Source organism: Pristis pectinata, chromosome 1, assembly GCF_009764475.1.
Source record: "Pristis pectinata isolate sPriPec2 chromosome 1, sPriPec2.1.pri, whole genome shotgun sequence".
Lineage (NCBI taxonomy): Eukaryota > Metazoa > Chordata > Chondrichthyes > Rhinopristiformes > Pristidae > Pristis > Pristis pectinata.
In genome coordinates, this window is record NC_067405.1 from 147,761,278 (window position 1) to 147,780,602 (window position 19,325).

The 19,325-nt window shown below is 60.5% G+C and overlaps 1 protein-coding gene across 4 annotated transcripts in view; it reads right to left on the minus strand.

The window, feature by feature from the left end:
* Window positions 1-1,320: 1,320 nt before the first annotated feature.
* LOC127569986 (nesprin-2-like) overlaps window positions 1,321-19,325 on the minus strand; it is a 57,855-nt gene continuing 39,850 nt past the window's right edge. For 3 of the 4 annotated variants that reach the window (XM_052015126.1, XM_052015144.1, XM_052015151.1), the window contains 10 exons: window positions 18,671-18,739; window positions 15,909-16,039; window positions 11,998-12,124; window positions 10,682-10,890; window positions 8,022-8,222; window positions 6,857-6,985; window positions 6,033-6,224; window positions 5,468-5,548; window positions 4,016-4,050; window positions 1,321-3,188 (listed from right to left, as the gene is read on the minus strand). In XM_052015126.1, the coding sequence (XP_051871086.1) occupies window positions 2,966-3,188; window positions 4,016-4,050; window positions 5,468-5,548; window positions 6,033-6,224; window positions 6,857-6,985; window positions 8,022-8,222; window positions 10,682-10,890; window positions 11,998-12,124; window positions 15,909-16,039; window positions 18,671-18,739 (1,397 nt within the window). In that variant the 3' untranslated portion in view covers window positions 1,321-2,965. The remainder of the gene's footprint in view (window positions 3,189-4,015; window positions 4,051-5,467; window positions 5,549-6,032; window positions 6,225-6,856; window positions 6,986-8,021; window positions 8,223-10,681; window positions 10,891-11,997; window positions 12,125-15,908; window positions 16,040-18,670; window positions 18,740-19,325) is intronic. The other variant, XM_052015133.1, reaches the window with a different exon arrangement.

Genomic DNA, 19,325 nt, shown 5'->3' on the forward strand with positions numbered 1-19,325 from the left:
ATGTCTCCCCAGAGCGCAGCTGATATATTATCTCTAATTAGTATTGCAACTCCTCCCCCTCTTTTACCCCCCACTCTCTCTTCTTCCCAAAACTTCGAAACCCTGGTACATCGATCACCCATTCCCATCCCTCCCTCAACCAAGTCTCTGTAATGGCCACAACACCATAGTTCCATGGACTGATCCGTGCTCTAAGGTCATCACTCTTGCCCGTAATACTCCGAGCATCAGAGTACAAACACTTCAAACCATTCGTCCCATCACATCTGTTATCAGGAATCTGCCCAGTACGGCATTCCCTGACATCAGCCCTCCTGCCCCTTCCCTCACTTACTGACCTGTGGTTCCGGTTCCCATCCCCCTGTGAAGCGAGTTTAAATCTTTCTCAGTGGCATTAACAAACCTCCCTGCCAGGATATTGGTTCCCCTCCAGTTCGGGTGCAACCCGTCCCTCTTGCCCCTTTGTAGCGCTTTTAATGAATAAACGTTTTGTGAAAAAAAGGGGCAGTACTGAGGGAGGGTCACACTGTGGGAGGGGTGGTACTGAGCTGCTGCTCAAGTTCTGGCTGCACTTCAGCCCGGCGCTGTTGGTTTACGGGCACCCGGTGCGGCGCGGGGCGGGGCGTGCGGAGGATCTCCTGGTGGGTCTTCTGCCGGGCCTGGCCAAGCTGGCCATCCACGGGACGCGGTGACGGGCGGCCAAGGGTTCCGGCCGGTCCACCTGCCTGCCTGTCTTCCGTGCTTAAGTGCGCGCGCGGATGTCTTTGGAGAGGGAGCACACTTCCGCGCTCAGTAGGCCCCTCAGGGATCACGTATGTCATGGACGGTACGAACACGATTCTTATTTGAAGTGTAGCGTGTTGCATGAGCGGGTGTAGTGTCACGTGTGCTTCGTTAGTATTAGTTTGCTTTATCTACTGTAGTTCTGTCATTGCTTAGTTTCTTCTGTTCTGTATTAGATGTCGTGTATTGGTTGTCCTTTTTGTAGAGCTTTTAGCAAATAAACGTTTACATAAAAAAAGAAAAGGGGCAGTACTGAGGGAGGGGCACATGGTGGGAGGGGCAGTACTGAGGGAAGGTCACACGGTGGGCAGGAGCCCAGTCACCACTGCGGTCAGCAGAAGACGCTCCACTCTGCAGGGTTCCCTGCAGCTCTGAGGGACATCAGCCTGCAGCTGTCACAGGGGAGCTGGGCACGAGCCAGGGGCTGAACAGCAGAGAACGGCGGGGCTGTTCTCACTGCTTCGTCCACCACAGTGAGCACACTTCACACACTCACACCAGCCACTACCAGAGAGAGGCTCCCTGCTGGAACGCCACAACAGTTACAGGTTTTATTGCCTATTGATACAAACAGCTGCCACCTGAGCAACTTGAGCAAACACAATGTGTGTAATAGCACGGGCAGGTTATCCCATTTCCCTAAATATCCCGGGAAGCTACACTTCCCAGACTCCCACTAAAAAAAATCTCAACCTGTACAATATAGAAATGATTCTCACTGAACAATATATCCCAGAAGTGTGAGCTCCCATCACACTGCCGTACAGTGCACCGGTCACCTGCGGTTCCACAGACTCGTGGCGGGAGCTGGCAGTACAAATTCATTCACACACCAGTGTCAGAGGTAGGGAGGGCAAGGGGGGGGGAGAGGGAGAGGGGGTGTGTGGGGAATGAATCAGAGAGAGAGGGGGGAATGGAGGGGGGAAATGGGGGAGAGGGGGAATGTAGGGAGAGAAATAGAGAGGGAAATAGAGAGAGAGGGTGAAATGGGGGAAATGGAGAGAGGGGGAAAATGGGAGGAGAGAGAGAGAGGGAGGGGAGGGAGGGGAGGGAGGGGAGGGAGGGGAGGGAGGGGAAGGGAGGGGAGGGAGGGGAGGGAGGGGAAGGGATGCATCCGGGAAGGTGTAGATAGAGAGAGCGAGAGAGAGAAATTTATAAAAGCAGATGGAAGACAAAATGAGAGGGGGGGGGAGCTGTGGAGGGGGCGATGGGGGGGAGCTGTGGAGGGGGAGATGGGGGGGAGCTGTGGAGGGGGCGATGGGGGGAGCTGTGGAGGGGGCGATGGGGGGGAGCTGTGGAGGGGGCGATGGGGGGGAGCTGTGGAGGGGGCGATGGGGGGGAGCTGTGGAGGGGGCGATGGGGGGGAGCTGTGGAGGGGGCGGGGGGAGAGCTGTGGAGGGGGCGATGGGGGGGAGCTGTGGAGGGGGCGATGGGGGGGAGCTGTGGAGGGGGCGATGGGGGGGAGCTGTGGAGGGGGAGATGGGGGGGAGCTGTGGATGGGTGAGGGGATGGGGGGAGAGCTGTGGATGGGGCGGGGGGGATGTTTGAGGTGGGGGGAGCAGACGGGTGATGCCCCCAGAGGAAGGTGGATAGAGTTTGCCTCTGTTGTACTGTGGCACCAGACTGCCCCTTGGTGTTACTCTCCGTGGGGGGTGAGGAGGGGGTGAGGAAGGGGTGAGGGGTTGTGAGGAGGGGCGAGGAGGGGGTGAGGGGGGGCGAGGGGTTGTGAGGAGGGGGCGAGGAGGGGCGAGGGAGTCTGTTCTCTCTGTGTCAGGTGGACAACGAAACAAACTGAACCCCCTCGGTGGCCAGGAGATACCCCTCCCCCAGGGAGTCATTGGGGTCAGAACTCATGCCCCTCCCCATGGGGAGAAACCCTCCCCCCTCGGAGAGGAGCACCCCCCATCCCGTGAGGTGGGTGGGGCTGTGGAGAGGGGTCAGAGGGTCCCTCAGGATGGGTGTGGTCCAGGCAGGGTCACAGGTCCCATGAGTGGGGGGTGGTCCCATGGGTGGAGGGTATTCTGTGGGTGGCGGTGGGTCCCAGGGTATGAAGGTCCCATGGGTGGAATCCCATGGATGGTGGCCCTTGGTGGTTCCCATGGGTGAGGGTCCTGGGTGGGGGTCCAGTGGGTGGGTCCTGTGGAGGGGGGTCCTATGGTTATGAGGGTCCCGTGAGTGGGGGTCACGTGGGTGGGGGCCCATTGGTGTAGCGGAGCATGGGGTACAGGGAACGGGCGAAGTTGTTGGCCAAGGCACAGTTGTAGTCGTGCTGCTGGGAAGGGAGGAGGGAGGCGAGGAGGAGGAGGAGGAGGAGGAGGAGCTGGAGTGGGAGGGCTGCCCTCAGGACCCGGCTCAGGAAGGGCCGGCCCCCCGACAGCCCCTGCTCCCTCGTCACCTCGCCGGCCCTGGGGTGAGCAGAGAGAAGATCCGTCAGTCATCTGCCTGGGGACTCCTCACCAACCCCCTCCCCCCCAACACCCACTCCCCCCCCCCCCACACTCCCCCCACCCTGTCCCCCCAACACCCACCCCTCACCCACACTCCTCTCCCCCTCCCCCCACACCCCCTCTAGAGGGACAACGGGCCACCACCCATAGGTTCCCCTCCCCGTCACCCCCCACCCTGACTGGGAAATCTCGCCGTTCCTTCACCGTCCCTGGGTCCAAACCCCGGAACGTCCCCACCAGCACCGTGGGAGCCCCTTCCCCACACGGACTGCGGCGGTACAAGGGGGTGGCTCAGCCCCACCTTCTCAGGGGCAGTCAGGGATGGGCAGTAAATGCCGGCCTCACCAACAACACTCTTATCTAAGTTGGAAGGGGGGAGAAGGGCAAAACATGACCCTGTGACCCCCGTCCAGGGAGTTGTTCCTGAGTCCCTGAAACACCCACTGAGTGGGGTCCCTCTCATGATGGGAACTGGGTCATCGGCTCTCACTGGGGCATGACCACAGCCTCTGTCCCCACGTCCCATCCATGTCCACCCGTCTGCGGACTGGTCCGTAGGTCCCGACCCACAGTGAATAGCTCTCATCTGGGGAAGGAGGGGTGGGGGGAGAGGGGAAAGGGGGGAGAAGGGGGAGAGAGGGGGGAGGGGGGAGAGGGGGTGTCCCCAACATCATGTATATCAGGACCCCACCCCACTGCCAAGTGACCCCTGACCCCATCCCCACCTTCCAGTGACCATTGACCCCCACCCCCACCATCCAACAATGACCCCTCCCGGGCCTCACCTCTCCGCGGAGACGGACGGGGCTTCCCGCAGACCCTGGAACACATCAAATGTCACCCGGTGAATCACAGGAACCAGAGCGCACCATGGGAGGGGCAGTACTGAGGGAGGGTCACCCTGTGAGGGGGGCAGTACTGACGCGGCGGGTGCTGAGGGGGATGCCGGGGGGGGATCCCGGCCGCGCCGGAGTTGCTGGTCGGGCCCAGGGCCCGGCGTCTCTCGCGGGAGGCGGCTCGGCACACCCTGAGCCGCCTGGAGGACACGCCGACGGTGTCATTCCGCGAGGCGCCGAGGAGGTACTTGTACGGGCTGCTCCTGCACACCTTTCACTTCCTCGTCCTGGTCTGCCGGCCGGACACGCCGTGGTGGGCCGTGTTGCCGGCGGGCGGAGAGGGGGGTCCCCGGTGGAGGTCTCTCTACACGGGAGTCCTCCTGCTGTACGTAGGGGACCCGGAATGGCGGAAGCTACACCGGGCCGTGCCGTGCAACTGATTCTTAAGCCAGTTCACCGACACCCCGGCCGCTTGTCACTTCTGTGGCCAGGAGGAGACGGTGTACCACGCGTACGCAGAGTGCGAGAGGTTGCAGCCCCTCTTTGAGTATCTGCGGGGGCTGCTGCTTAAGTTCTGGTCACACTTCAGCCTGACGCTGTTGATCTACGGGCACTCGGTGCGGCGTGGGGCTGAGCGTGCAGGAAATTTTTGGTGGGTCTTCTGCTGGGCCTGGCCAAGATGGCCATCAATGGGACGCGGCGGTGGGCGGCTGAGGGTTCCGGCAGGTCAGCCTGCTTGCCCGTCTTCCGTGCGCGCGCGGGTGTCTTTGGAACGGGAGCACGCCGTCTCCGCGGGCGGCCTGGCCGAGTTCCGCGCTCGGTGGGCCCCTCGGGGTCACGAGTCGTGGACGACACCAATACGATTTTGATATGAAGTGTTGAGTGTTGCGGTGGGGGGCGTAGTGTTGCGCAGGTATTAGTTTTGCCTCGTTTCTTTCTGTATTAGATGTGCTGTATTTGATGTCGGGTGGTTTTTGTAGTGCTTTTAGTGAATAAACGTATTGTAAAAAAAAAACGGGCGGTACTGAGGGAGGGTCACACTGCCCGGGGACTGCTGCATGAATGGAAGTGGATGAGAGTGGAAGGTGTAAGGAGGCGTGCGAGGACACACGGGTGTGCACAGAGCAGTCTGCATAGAGCACAGAGCAGTGTGCACACAGAGGTGTGCACAGAGCAGTCTGCATAGAGCACAGAGCAGTGTGCACGGGGCGGTGGGCACGGGGCAGTGTGCATAGAGCACAGAGCAGTGTGCACACAGAGGTGTGCACGGGGCGGTGTGCATAGAGCACAGAGCAGTGTGCACAGAGCACAGAGCAGTGTGCACAGGGCGGTAGGCACGGGGCGGTGGGCACGGGGGGTTGTGCGCAGAACCGGTTTGTGGGGGACAGTACGGACACTCACCGCCGGGTGCCGCAGCGGACTGCTGGCCTTTGGAACCACCGTGAAGTCCAGCTCTTCGACAGACATGATGGAGCTCGCGTCCTGTCATGGAGGGAAGGCAGACAGACAATGAGGCGCGCACTGCCCGCTTGGCACCGGGCGGGGGCTCTCCAGGAGCAGACTGGGACCGACAGCAGCGGTCCCGAGGCCTGGTCAGCCAGGAGCCATGTACCCAACTCCACCACCTCCGATGGCAGCTCCTCCCACACACCCACCCCCCTCGGGGACACACCTGCCCCCTTCAGATGTTTCCACCTTAAACCTCTGTCCCCTAGTTGTAGACACCTCCTTCACTCTGCCCTGGTAACCCCCACCCCTGCCTCCTTCCACCCCCACCCCTGCCCCAGTTCCCACCAACGCCCCAGTCCCCCACCCTGGTCCCCCCCACCCCTGCCCCCCAACCGCCTCCATTCGACCCCACCCCTGCCTCAGTCCCTCAGCCCTACCCCAGTCCCCACACCTACTCCAGTCCCCCCGTACCCCTGCCCCTGACCCCCCACACCTGGCCCACTCCCCCACCACTCACCAGCCTCTGGTCAATGCTCTGCAGATCCGCAGCCACATCCTGGAGCAGCAGCCGGACTCTGCTCCCGACGGCCCGGATCTGTTCCCGGGCGTCCAGCTCCCGGGGCTCCTGTCCGTCCTCCAGCAGCTGTCGGCTCACCTCCTCCAGGCCCAACACCTGCGGCTGCCGCGCCAACAACTCCTCCTCCAGCTCCTGCAGCAGACCAGAGGGGGTGAGAGGGCTGCAGGGTAGGGCAGGGAGGGAGGGGAGAGCAGAGGGGCCTCACCCCGCACAGTGACGCATGAGTCAGTACAGGCAGAGGGCAGTGGGACACAAACCAGCTTCACAGCCACGTGGGCAGAACGGGGATCGTACGGGGAGAGAACGGGGCTGTGGGGAGAGGGATGGGGGTGGTAGGAGGTGACGGGGTGTGGAGGGGAGGGAGGGGTCATCGGAGAGGGTGGGGGAGGGAGGGGGACGGGGAGGAGGGAGGGGACGGCGGTGCGGGCGCAGGGTGGTGGGGGGCAGTGGGATGGGTACGTTGGGGGGAGGGGGGTGCAGTGGGGGTGAGGGGGATGGTGGGGAGGGGTAGACAGGGGCAAGGGGGTGTGGTGGGGGGAGGGAGGCGTGGGGTTGGGGGGATGGCTGTGAGTGGGTGACCCCATGTTTGCGGCGAAGGCACCAGTCCTGTCGCCGGGGTGGTGTGGACGTTGGGGGAGGGTGGGGTGGACGGGAGGGAGAGGTGGGGTGGGGGGTGAGTGGGGGCGGTGGGGGTGAGGGGGTGAGCCCGTGTTTGCAGCACAGGCACCAGTCCGGTCGCCGGGACCTCCCCTCCAACAACCTACCATCAGCTGCTTGCGATGCTGCGTCAGGGAGTGGACTCCCAGCGCCGGGTCCGTCGGTTGCAGCCGCCCGCGCCGGCTCTCGCAGTTGGCCAGCCACAGCAGCAGCGAGCGGGTGGTGTGCTGGAAATCCTGCAGGTGGGGAGATGAGCAGAGGGTGAGGGACGGTGCAGGGGGCAGCCGGAACCAGCAGACGGGGTGACCACACCTCGCCGGCCTCACCTCCTCCTGGCCAGCTGCCAGAAACATCTGGAGCTCCCCACAGCTGGATCTCCCTGGGTCCAGGTCACAGGTCAGTGTCCAGGTCACAGGTCAGTGTCAAAGGTCAGTCATCCGGGCTCATGCCACTGAACTGGCATTGCACTGGGGGTCAGGGTTCAGAGGTCAGCAGCTCACATTTCCGAGCTCTGCAGGGCTGAGGTTCAAAGGTTGCTGTTCAGAGGTCACCATGCCCCATTACCTGGCTCTACAGGGCTGTGGTTCAGAGGTCACCAGGCCCTGTCACCTGGTCCTACAGGGTCAGACTTCAACAGGTCACATTATCTAGCTCTGAAGGGTCAGGGGTCAGGTTCAGGGGTCAAGGTTGGGGGGGTCACTCTGCCCAGTTACCTGGCTCTGCAGCAGTGTTCATGGGTCGGGGTTCGAAGGTTACCTGGCTCTGCAGCAGGGTTCAGGGGCCAGGGTTCAGGGGTTGGGGGTTACCAGGCTCTGCAGCAGGGTTCAGGGGCCAGCGTTCAGGGGCAGGAGGTTACCTGGCTCTGCAGCAGGGTTCAGGGGCCAGGGGTCAGAGGTTACCCGGCTCTGCCGCAGGCTTCAGGGTTCGGAGGTTACCTGGCTCTGCAGCAGGGTTCAGGGGTCGGAGGTTACCTGGCTCTGCAGCACGGTTCAGGGGGCAGCGGTCAGGGTTTGGAGGTTACCTGGCTCTGCAGCAGGGTTCAGGGGTCGGAGGTTACCTGGCTCTGCAGCACGGTTCAGGGGGCAGCGGTCAGGGTTTGGAGGTTACCTGGCTCTGCAGCAGGGTTCAGGGGTCAGGGTTCAGAGGTTACCTGGCTCTGCAGCAGGGTTCAGGGGTCGGAAGTTACCTGGCTCTGCAGCAGGGTTCAGGGAGCAGCGGTCAGGGTTCGGAGGTTACCTGGCTCTGCAGCAGCGGTCAGGGGTCGGAGGTTACCTGGCTCTGCAGCAGGGCCTGGTGCAGGTCGCCCCAGCAGTCCTGCAGCCCCTGCGAGGTGCTGTTCCAGTTGCAGTTGACCTGGTGCAGTTTGCCCTGCAGCTCCCACGCCTCGTCGCTGTCGGCCTGCAGGAACTCCCGGCTGCACAGGTTGGCCGAGACCACCAGCGCCTTGTACTTGTCCAGCTCCTTCTGGATGTTCTGTGGAGGGGGAGACACCACCATCAATACCACCCCGCAATCCAGCCCACCCACCCCGCACCACCCACCGGGAGAGCAGGGGGACCTCGGGGCGTCCCGGGAGCAACGCCTCACAGAAACCAACACCTCGGGCCACTCCTCCACCTTCCCCTGTACCCTTCCCCCGCCCACCAAACCGCTGGACCAGGGGGCAGTGGTGAGACGGGGGGACCCAGCGACACACCCTCCGCGCCCCCATTACTGAGGGGTGGCACCCTGCCCCAACGAGGGGGCCCAGCGGCCAATGAAAGGAAGGAACTGCGTCAATTTGGCCAATGGGGGAGGGTGCAGGTGGAGATGGGCGTGCTGGGCAGCCAATGGAAGGCTTCTGGGGGCGGGGCAGGAGAGGCTGACCTCCTGCTGAAGACTTTTGGCCTCTCTCCGGGCACTGAAACGGCCGGTCACGGGGTGACCGCGGACACACGCGCTTCGATTCCCCACGCCCACCTCCCTCCCTCCTCCACCGCGGGCAGGGGGAGGCGAGAGAAGAAATTGCGGGAGCCTTGGCTGAGATATTTGCTTCCTCGTTCGTGACGGGTGAGGTGACGGGAGACTGGAGGGTGGCGAACGTTGTGCCTTCACGTAAGAAGGGCGGCAAAGAAAAACCTGGGAACTATAGACCAGTAAGGCCAACCCCTGTGATGGGAGAGGATTCTGAGGGATAAGTTATCCATACATCTGGAACGACGGGTTGATTGGCGATAGTCAGCACGGCTTTGTGTGCAGGAGATCATGTCTTATGAACTTGAGTTTTTTGATGATTGACCAAGAAGGTTGATGAGAGCAGGATGGTGGATGTGGTCTACATGGACTTCAGTAAGGCCTTTGGTAAGGTTTCACATGGTAGGCTGCTCTGGAAAGTTAGATCGCACGGGATCTAGGGAGAGCCGGCTAACTGGAGACATGATTGACTTGGTGGCAGGAAGCAGAGGGCGATGGTGGAAGGTTGTTACTCGGACTGGAGGCCCGTGACTAGTGGTGTACCTCAGGGCTCGGTGCTGGGCCCATTGCTGTTTGTCATCAATATCAACGATTTGGATAAGAATGTACAGGGCACGGTTAGTACGTTTGCAGGTGACACAAAATAGGTGGTATAATGGACAATGAAGAGGGTGATCAAAAGTTACAGGGGGATCTTGCTCAGCTGGGTAAGTGGGCCGAGGAACGGCAAATGGAGCTTAATTCGGATCAGTGCGAGGCGCTGCATGTTGGAAAGTCAAATCCCTGTGAACGGCAGGGCCCTGGGGAGTGTTGTAAAGCAGAGAGACCCAGGGGTACAGGTACACGGTTCCCTGAAGGTGGGGTCACAGGTAGATGGGGCGGTGAAGAAGGCGTCTGGCACGCTGGCCTTCGGTCAGGGCACCGAGTACTGGAGTTGGAGGTGATGGAGCGGTCAGAGGCTGAGGGGAGACCTGATAGAAGACCACGAGAGGCGTGGATGGAGTAGATCGTCAGACTCTTTACCCCAGGGTGGAAATGCAGAAACCTCCGTCACACATCTACAGCCGAGACAGAGAGCTTAGTGGAATGGTGTCAGGACAACAACCTTTCCCTCAATGTCAACAAAACAAAAGAGCTGGTCATTGACTTCAGGAAAGGGGGCGGTGTACATGCACCTGTCTACGTCAATGGTGCTGAGGTCGAGAGGGTTGAAAGCTTCAAGTTCCTGGGAGTGAACATCACCGACAGCCTGTCCCGGTCAAATCACATAGATGCCACGGCCAAGAAAGCTCACCAACGCCTCTACTTCCTCAGGAGGATAAAGAAGTTTGGTTTGTCCCCTTTGACTCTCACCAACTTTTACCGATGCACCATAGAAAGCATCCTATCTGGATGTATCACGGCTTGGTACAGCAACTGCTCTGCCCAGGTCCACAAGAAGCTGCAGAGAGTTGTGGACACAGCCCAGCGCGTCACGGACACCAGCCTCCCCTCCTTGGACTCTGTCTTTATCTCTCGCTGTCTTGGTGAAGCAGCCAGCATAATCAAAGACCCCACCCACCCGGGACATTCTCTCTTCTCTCCTCTTCCATCAGGTAGAAGATACAGGAGCCTGAGGGCACGTACCACCAGACTTAAGGACAGCTTCTACCCCACTGTGATAAGACTATTGAACGGTTCCCTTATATGATGAGATGGACTCTGACCTCACGATCTACCTTGTGACCTTGCACCTTATTGCGCTGCACTTTCTCTGTAGCTGTGACACTTTACTCTGTACTGTTATTGTTTTTACCTGTACTACATCAATGCACTCTGTACTAACTCAATGTAACTGCACTGTGTAATGAATTGACCTGTACCATCGGTTTGTAAGACAAGCTTTTCACTGTACCTTGGTACAAGTGACAATAATAAACCAATACCAATGTGGCTCGCTGGCTGCCCCGGGGAGGATGGTTGGTGGGACTGAACCTTACCCCGAGGGTGCGCAGCCTCTCCTGGATCGCAGCGAGGCTGCAGGGTGCCTGTGGTGTCCGCGCCCCCTCCAGCACCGGCGCGACGCTGTCCAGCCAGGCCGAGATGTGGTCCAGGTCCGAGTTCAGCTGCTGCCACTGCTGCAGGTTCTGTTTGATGAGCAGCTCCTTGCTGAGGGCCTGAGCGTGCAGCAGGTCCCAGCGCACCAGCCCTGCACGCAATGGCACCAGGTTAGAGCCCGCAGCCTGCCCCTGCTGCTCCCCCCCACTCGCCGCCCACCCCCACCTGCAGAGAGGACCTCCCCGCCCCAGCTGAGGACCTCTCCACCCCCCCCCAGGGACTGGGGAACCAGAGGGCGCACAAGTCTCGGGATAAGGGGGCCAGCTATTGGGGACTGGGGGTGGGGACCTTCCCCAGGAGGGGCGGAGAATCCTCCTGGCCCACCCTCCGGACATCCAGTCAACTGGGAGGTGGGCGGATCCCCAGGGGGTTGTAGGGAAGTGGTGTGGGGCTGGAAGGGGGAGGGAGCAGCGGGGGCGAGGGGCCGAACGGACTCCCCCCGCTTCGTGTCCTTGAGAAGGGTGGGCGGGGGTGGGGTGGGGTGGGTGAGCTGCCCCCTTGAACCGCTGCAGGCCTGGGAAAGGGGCTCCCACGGTGCTGGTGGCGAGGGTGCTCCAGGGCTTGGACCCAGTGACGGTGAAGGGACGGTGAGACATTTCCCAGTCGGGGGGTGAGTGGGAGGAGAACCTGCGGGTGGTGGTGCTCCCCCGCCCCCACTGCCCTCATCCATGGGGGGAGAGGAGGCAGGTTTGGGAGGGGCTGTCCGAGTGGTGAGGAATAGTGGGACGCTGTGTGGACGCTGCACCCTGCAGCCCCTGTGCGCCAGTGGTGGGGGTGGGGGGAGGGGGGTGCCGAGCTTCAGCTGCAGCGCCACGTTGGACTTGAGGGGCTGAATGGCCTTGTTCGGTGCCACATGGGGGTCTGACCCGGGTGAACAGGCAGTCACTGCTGTAACCCTGTCATCACTGACCAGCCACGGGAGGTCAGTGGTCAGACACTCTGCCTGGTGATCCCCTGACCTGTGACCCCTGACCCTCCACCCACTCCTGACCCTCTGCCCAGTCCTGACTCCCCACCCAAGCCATCTCCAACCCCTGACCCTGAGCCCGACCCTGACCCCTGACCCTCCGCCCACCCCGACCCTGGACGCTGCACCCACCCCTGATCCTCCGCTCACCCCTGACCCTCTGCCCATCCCTGACCCCGCGCCCATCTCTGGCTGCCGACCCTGCGCCCACCCCTGACCCCTGACCCTCACCCGCCGAGGGTTGTTCCAGAACTCCTGCCTCCACAGGTCCCGTGTGTTGGGGAACATCGTCACCCAGGTCAGCCGGCACTCGCCGGACACCATCCGCACTTCCCGAACATTCCGAAAGGAGTTTGGCCTAGAGGGGTTCCACAGAGTGAGATACAATGTCAGGAATTAACATTCAACACGAGGCACTTAATGACCCGTCACACACTCCCGGGGTCAGACACAGGGTGAAGCTCCCCCCGCACCTCCCGTCACACACTCCCGGGGTCAGACACAGGGTGAGGCTCCCTCCGCACCGTCCCATCACACACTCCCGGGGTCAGACACAGGGTGAAGCTCCCTCCGCACCGTCCCATCACACACTCCCGGGGTCAGACACAGGGTGAAGCTCCCTCCGTACCGTCCCGTCACACACTCCCGGGGTCAGACACAGGGTGAGGCTCCCTCCGCACCGTCCTGTCACACACTCCCGGGGTCAGACACAGGGTGAAGCTCCCTCCACACCTCCCATCACGCACTCCCGGGGTCAGACACAGGGTGAGGCTCCCTCTGCACCGTCCCGTCACACACTCCCGGGGTCAGACACAGGGTGAAGCTCCCTTCGCACCTCCCGTCACACACTCCCGGGGTCAGACACAGGGTGAGGCTCCCTCTGCACCGTCCCATCACACATTCCCGGGGTCAGACACAGGGTGAGGCTCCCTCCGCACCGTCCCGTCACACACTCCCGGGGTCAGACACAGGGTGAGGCTTCATATTAAGACTAATAGGGTAGTATCAGTGGGAGTTGACACTGTAGCATAGTGGTTAGTACAACGCTTTACAGCGCCAGTGACCCGGGTTCAATTCTGGCCACTGCCTGTAAGGAGTTTGTACGTTCTCCCCGTGTCTGCGTGGGTTTCCTCCGGGTGCTCCGGTTTCCTCCCACATTCCAAAGATGTACGGGTTAGGAAATTGTGGGCATGCTATGTCGGCACCGGAAGCGTGGTGACATTTGCGGGCTGCCCCCCAAAATCATTACGCAAAAGATGTATTTCACTGTGTGTTTCGATGTACATGTGACTAATAAAGATCTTATCTAATATTGACTCGGCTACTCATAGTGCAAAGGGCTTGGACGTGGTGGAATTTGTTAAATGCGTCCAAGAGTTTCCTTAATCAATATACAGAGGGCTTTACTAGAGACGACCTCCTCTTTGGGAACGAGGTAGGGCAAGTGACTGAGGTGTCAGTCAGGGAGCCTTTGGGTCCAGTGATCATAACTCTACTAGCTTTAAAATAGTCTGGAGATGGATACGACCGGTTCACAGGTTTAAGGTCCTAAACTGGGCCAGGGCCGATTTTGGAGACGTCAGGAGGGATCTTGCCGAGGTGAGACTCTTTGCTGGTGAAAGAACGACTGGCAAATCCGAGGCTTTCAGAAGTGATATCGAGTCCCTGGGCAGCAGGATCCTGCTGGGTGAGGGGCAGGGCTGCTGAGTTTAGGGAGGCCTGGTTGGTGAGAGATATTGAGGCTCTGGCCAGGAAAAAGGAAGCATACATTGGGTTTAGGCAGTCGGGAACAAGCAAATCCCTCGATGACTTACAGTGTAGGAGGCACGAGGGAAATCAGGAGGGCAAAAAGTAGGGATGAGATAGATCTGGCAGGGTTAAGGAAAATCCGAAGGGATTCTATAGGTATATCAAAAGGATGGCTGGAGAAGGAATAGGTCCCCTTAAAGGTCAGCATGGCCGTCTACGTGTGGAGCCACAGGAGATGGGCGAGAGTTTTAATGAATATTTCCCAACAGCTTTTACTGTGGAGAAGATATGGATGCGAAAGAAATGAGGGAGATGGGTGGTGATGTCTTGGACCGCGTTCCAGTTACCAGGGAGGAGGAACTGGCAGCATTGAGGTGGATAAATCCCCAGGGCCTGACCGAGCGCATCCTTGGAACTTGTGGGAAGCTGGAGAAGAAATTGCGGAGATATTTGCTTCATCTTTAGCCACAGGTGAGGGTCCGGAAGACTGGAGGGTGGCTAATGTTGTACCGTTATTTAAGGGCAGCGAAGACAGGCCAGGGAACGACAGGCCGGTGAGTCTGACATCAGTGGTGGGGACGTTACTGGAGGGGATTCTGAGGGACAGGATCTACCAGCATTTGCATAGGCAAGGTCTAATCAGGGACAGTCAGCACGGCTTTGTGTATGGGAAGTCGTGTCTGAGAAACCTCAGAGCTTTTCAAAGAGGTAACCAAGAGAATAGATGAGGGTAGGGCAGCGGACGTTGTCTATATGGAGTTCAGCAAGGTCTTTGACAAGGTCCCGTGTGGCAGGCTGGTCTGGATCACACAGGATCCAGGGGGAGATAGCGGATTGGATTCACCATTAGCTCAGTGGTAGGAAGCAGAGGGTGAGGGTCGAGAGTTGTTTCTCAGACTGGAGGCCTGCGTCTAGTGGTGTGACACAGGGGTCGGTGCTGGGACTTTATATAAACGATTTGGATGTACATACACAAGGCTTGGTTAGTAAGTGTGTGGATGATACTAAAACATCATAGTCAATGAAGGAGGTTATCAAAAATTATAGGGGGATCTTGATCAGCTGGGTAAGTGGGCCGAGGAGTGGCAAATGGAGTTTAATGGAGATTTACAAGGAGGCTGCCTGGAATGCGGAGCATGTCTTATGAAAGCAGGTTGAGGGAACTCGGCCTTTTCTCCTTGGAGCGACGGAGGATGAGGGGGGACCTGATAGAGGTGTATAAGATGATGAGAAGCATTGATCGGGTAGATAGTCAGAGGCTTTTTCCCAGGGCTGAAATGGTGGCCACAAGACACAGGTTTAAGGTGCTGGGGAGTAGGTACAGAGAAGATGTCAGGGGTAAGTTTTTTACTCAGAGAGTGGTGAGTGTGTGGAACGGGCTGCCGGCAACGGTGGTGGAGGCAGATACGATAGGGTCTTTTAAGAGACTGTTGGATAGGTACATGGAGCTGAGAAAAATAGAGGGCTATGGGTAAGCCTAGTAATTTCTGAGGTAGGGACATGTTCGGCACAGCTTTGTGGGCCAAAGGGCCTGTATTGTGCTGTAGGTTTTCTATGTTTCTAATTCAGATAAGTGTTAGGCAAAACTGGTTTATTGTTGTCACATGTACCGAGGTGCAGTGAAAAACTTTGTTTTGCGTGCCAACCATACAGGTCATTTCATCACATCAGTGCATCAAGGTAATGTCGTATCTTGGGAAGTCAAACCAGGTGTAGGACTCACAGTGAACGGCAGGGCCCTGGGGAGTGCTGTAGAACAGACGGACCTGGGAGTTCAGGTACATGGTTCCCTGAGAGTGGAGTCACAGGTAGACAGGGCAGTGAAGAAGGCATCTGGCACATTGGCCTTGGAGCGTAGGAGACTGAGGGGTGACCTTATGGAGGTGTCTAAAATCATGAGGGGCACAGATAGGGTGAACGTACTCAGTCTTTTTCGCAGGGAAGGGGAACCAAAAACTAGAGGGCACAGGTTTTAGGTGAGAGGGAGAAGATTTAAAGGAACTTGAAGGCAACTTCTTCACACAGAGGGCGGTGGGTACATGGAACGAGCTGCCAGAGGAAGTGGGAGAGGCAGGTACATTAACAAATTAAGTAGACACTTGGACAGGTCGATGGATGGGAAACGTTTGGGGGGATATGGGGCCAAACGCGGGCAAGTGGGACTAGCCTGGTGGGCACCATTTTCGAGTTGGGCCGAAGGGCCTGCTTCCATGACTCTGTGACCCCCCTCTACACCGTCCCGCCACTCACTCCCAGAACATTCCACACACCCTCATGGCTGCCCCCTTCCCCTCACCTCCCCTCCCCAACGACCACCCCCCTCCCACCTCCCCGTCCCAGCTCTGACCACCCCCTCCCTGGGGTCAGTGGGTGGGTTTTCGCCCCCGCCTTACGTAGCCCTGTCGATGCGCTGGGTCAGAGGGGAGCCCCGCAGCCGCACGCTGCCCAATGGCGGCTCCACCCTTCCTGTCTCCTGCTGCGGAGCAGTTCGGCTGCCAGTCAGTGGGCTCCAGGGACGGGTCTCCTGCAACGACGGGAGGGGTGAGAGAGGTGGTGTGGCGGGGGCGGGGGGGGTGGGGGGGTGGAAGAAATCGGGAGTGGTTACTACCTTCCCTCGGCCCACACCAACACCCCCCGTCTCCCCGCACCCTCACCCCCCCTCCCCACACCAACACCTCACCCCCCCGTCTCCCAACACCCTCACCCCCCGACTCCCCGCACCCTCACCCCCCGTCTCCCCGCACCAACACCCCCCCTCCCCACACCCTCACCCCCCGTCTCCCCACACCCTCACCCCCCGTCTCCCCACACCCTCACCCCCCCTCCCCACACCCTCACCCCCCATCTCCTCACACCCCCCCGTCTCCCCACACCCTCACCCCCCCTCCCCACACCCTCACCCCCGTCTCCTCACACCCCCCCGTCTCCCCACACCCTCACCCCCCCTCCCCACACCCTCACCCCGTCTCCCCACACCCTCACCCCCCCCACACCCTCACCCCCCGTCTCCTCACACCCCCCCGTCTCCCCACACCCTCACCCCCCCTCCCCACACCCTCACCCCCCGTCTCCCCACACCCTCACCCCCGTCTCCCCACACCCTCACCCCCCCCTCCCCCACACCCTCACCCCCCGTCTCCCCACACACCCCCCTCCCCGCACCCGCACCCCCGTCTCCCCACACCCTCACCCCCGTCTCCCCTCACCCCCGTCTCCCCACACCCTCACCCCCCCTCCCCCACACCCTCACCCCCCGTCTCCCCACACACCCCCTCCCCGCACCCTCACCCCTCCGTCTCCCCACACCCTCACCCCCCCTCCCCACACCCTCACCCCCCGTCTCCCCACACACCCCCTCCCCGCACCCTCACCCCCCCGTCTCCCCACACCCTCACCCCCCCTCCCCACACCCTCACCCCCCGTCTCCCCACACACCCCCCTCCCCACACCCTCCCCCCCCTCCCCGCACCCTCACCCCCCGTCTCCCCGCACCCTCAACCCCCCCTCCCCGCACCCTCAACCCCCATCCCCGCACCCTCACCCCCCGTCTCCCCGCACCCTCACCCCCCCCTCCCCGCACCCTCACCCCCCATCTCCCCACACCCTCACCCCCCACCCATGGCACTCCACATCCCCCACTCCTCCCCCACTCCAGATGGATTCCCCACCCCCGCCTGTGACCCGCTGGGTTCCAGGTGCCTGGGGGTGACCCACCTCCTGCCCCAGGAGGGTGACCATGAGGGTCAGTGAGTTGGTCCCACCAGAGCTGCCTCCTCTCCCTGACCGCCCGGGGTGGGGTCTGTGGAGGGGGGGGGGGGGTGGTGGGGGGCGATTCTCCAACCCACCGAAGGGAGGTAGACAGAGAATAACCCTAGAGTGTCCCGGAGACGGGCGGAGGGAGTGTGGCAGTAACCAGAGAGCTCCCTTGGTGTGTGGCCGAGACGGTGCCCCTCCAGGCCGACACCTCCTGGGACCTCGCTCTCCCCACCCGACGAGATCGTCGAAGTAACCTGGCTTCCCGGGACGTAGGCTTCCAAAACCACGAGGAGCGCGGAGAGGAGGGTGGGAAATTCTTCACCCATGGTAGGGGGACCAAGGGCCAGAGGGGTAGGGGTAGAGGGGATCTGAGGAAGGACTTTCTCCCCGCGGGGGTGGGGAGGGCTGGAATGCACTGCCGGGGGGGGGGGGGGCTAGCGGGCAGGGTGGAGATGCAAGGCAGAGCCCCTCACAGCGTTGGAGAAGTATCTGGACAAGCACCTGAGTCACCGAGCCCTGGGACCAGGCCGCTGGTGAGTGGGATCGGCGCGGATGGGTACGGGGGGGGGGGGGGGGGGGGGGGGGGGGTGGTCAGCAGGGACCCAGTGGGCTGAAGGGACCTGCTTCCCCGCCAGGACCCTCTGCGGACAGACATGGAACGATGGGGTGGTGGGCGCTGCCTCCAACACAAGGGACGTATTCTGCCGCGTAGAGTCAAGCGGGGCTTCCCGGGGGCAAAATGTCCAATACCACAGGACGTGCACTTGAGGGTGAGAGGGGGAATGTTTGAAGGAGATGTGCGGGGCAGGGACAGGGAGCGGTGGGTGCCTGGAACGGGCTGCCGGCAGTCGGTGTGGAGGCGGATACAATCGAGGGGTTTAAGAGGCAATTAGAGAGGTGCATGGACAGGCAGGGAGACGAACCATGTACGGGCAGAACGGATGAGACGTCATCAGCTTAATTAGTTCAGCACAACACTGTGGGCCGAAGGGCCTGTTCCTGTGCTGTAGTGTTCTGTGTTCTACATTGCATGTTCTATTTTCTACATTGTATGTTCTACATTGTATGTTCTATGTTGTGTGTTCTACATTGCATGTTCTATTTTCTACATTGTATGTTCTACGATGTATGTTCTATGTTCTGTGTTGTACATTCTACATTGCATGTTGTATGTTGTCGGATCAGACAAGGGCGGGGGAGGGTTGGCGAGGGATCGACCGTTTACATGCATCATGCATCGCCACAGATGAATGCATGGTAGTACTGCAACATCAACAAACGTGCATGCAAGCAACACAGGTGTTGGGGAGGGGTACGGATGCTGTTCCCATGGGCTGGGTCTGGGGGTTGTGTGGGTGGGGTGGGAGGGGTGAGGACACATGCGACAGCCAGTTCCTACCAGAGAATGACCTCAGGGTGCCCTCGGTCATTTTAACAAAGGCCTCGGGGCTCTCGGTGACGTCTACATCTGCAAAGACAAGAGGGCACGCAGGTGACACAGAGGTGGTGAGGAGCCGGGACGGGCAGAGGCACCCGTGGGTGCTGGGGGAGGAGGAGGGAGAGGGGCTGTTGCAGGGGTGGGCAGCTGCGTTGGGGGGGTGTCACAGGCTGGACCTGATGGTTGACCACACGGAGTGGGTCTCGAAGCCAGCGACAAGCGGGACCACTTTGTACAGTCTGCATTCTCTCGCCTCGTATGGCCTCGCCTGCGCACTGCCAGTACACAGACTGCGTACCGGTTACACACACCGTATAGCATTACACAGACCGTGTACTGGTTACACACACAGTACAGACTGTTCACCATGTTACAGACTGTACATCATTGTACACTGCGTTACACAGACTGTACACACGTTTCACAGACTGTACACCACGTTACACAGACTATACACTGTGTTACACAGACTGTACACACCATATTACACAGACTGTACACCGCGTTACACAGACTGTCCCAAACAGGAAACTTGCCCCCTCACACATCCCCCCACCCACACTCCCCTCCTCCCCTACCCCCTGTCTACCCTCCCCCCTCATCCAGTGTCCCTGAC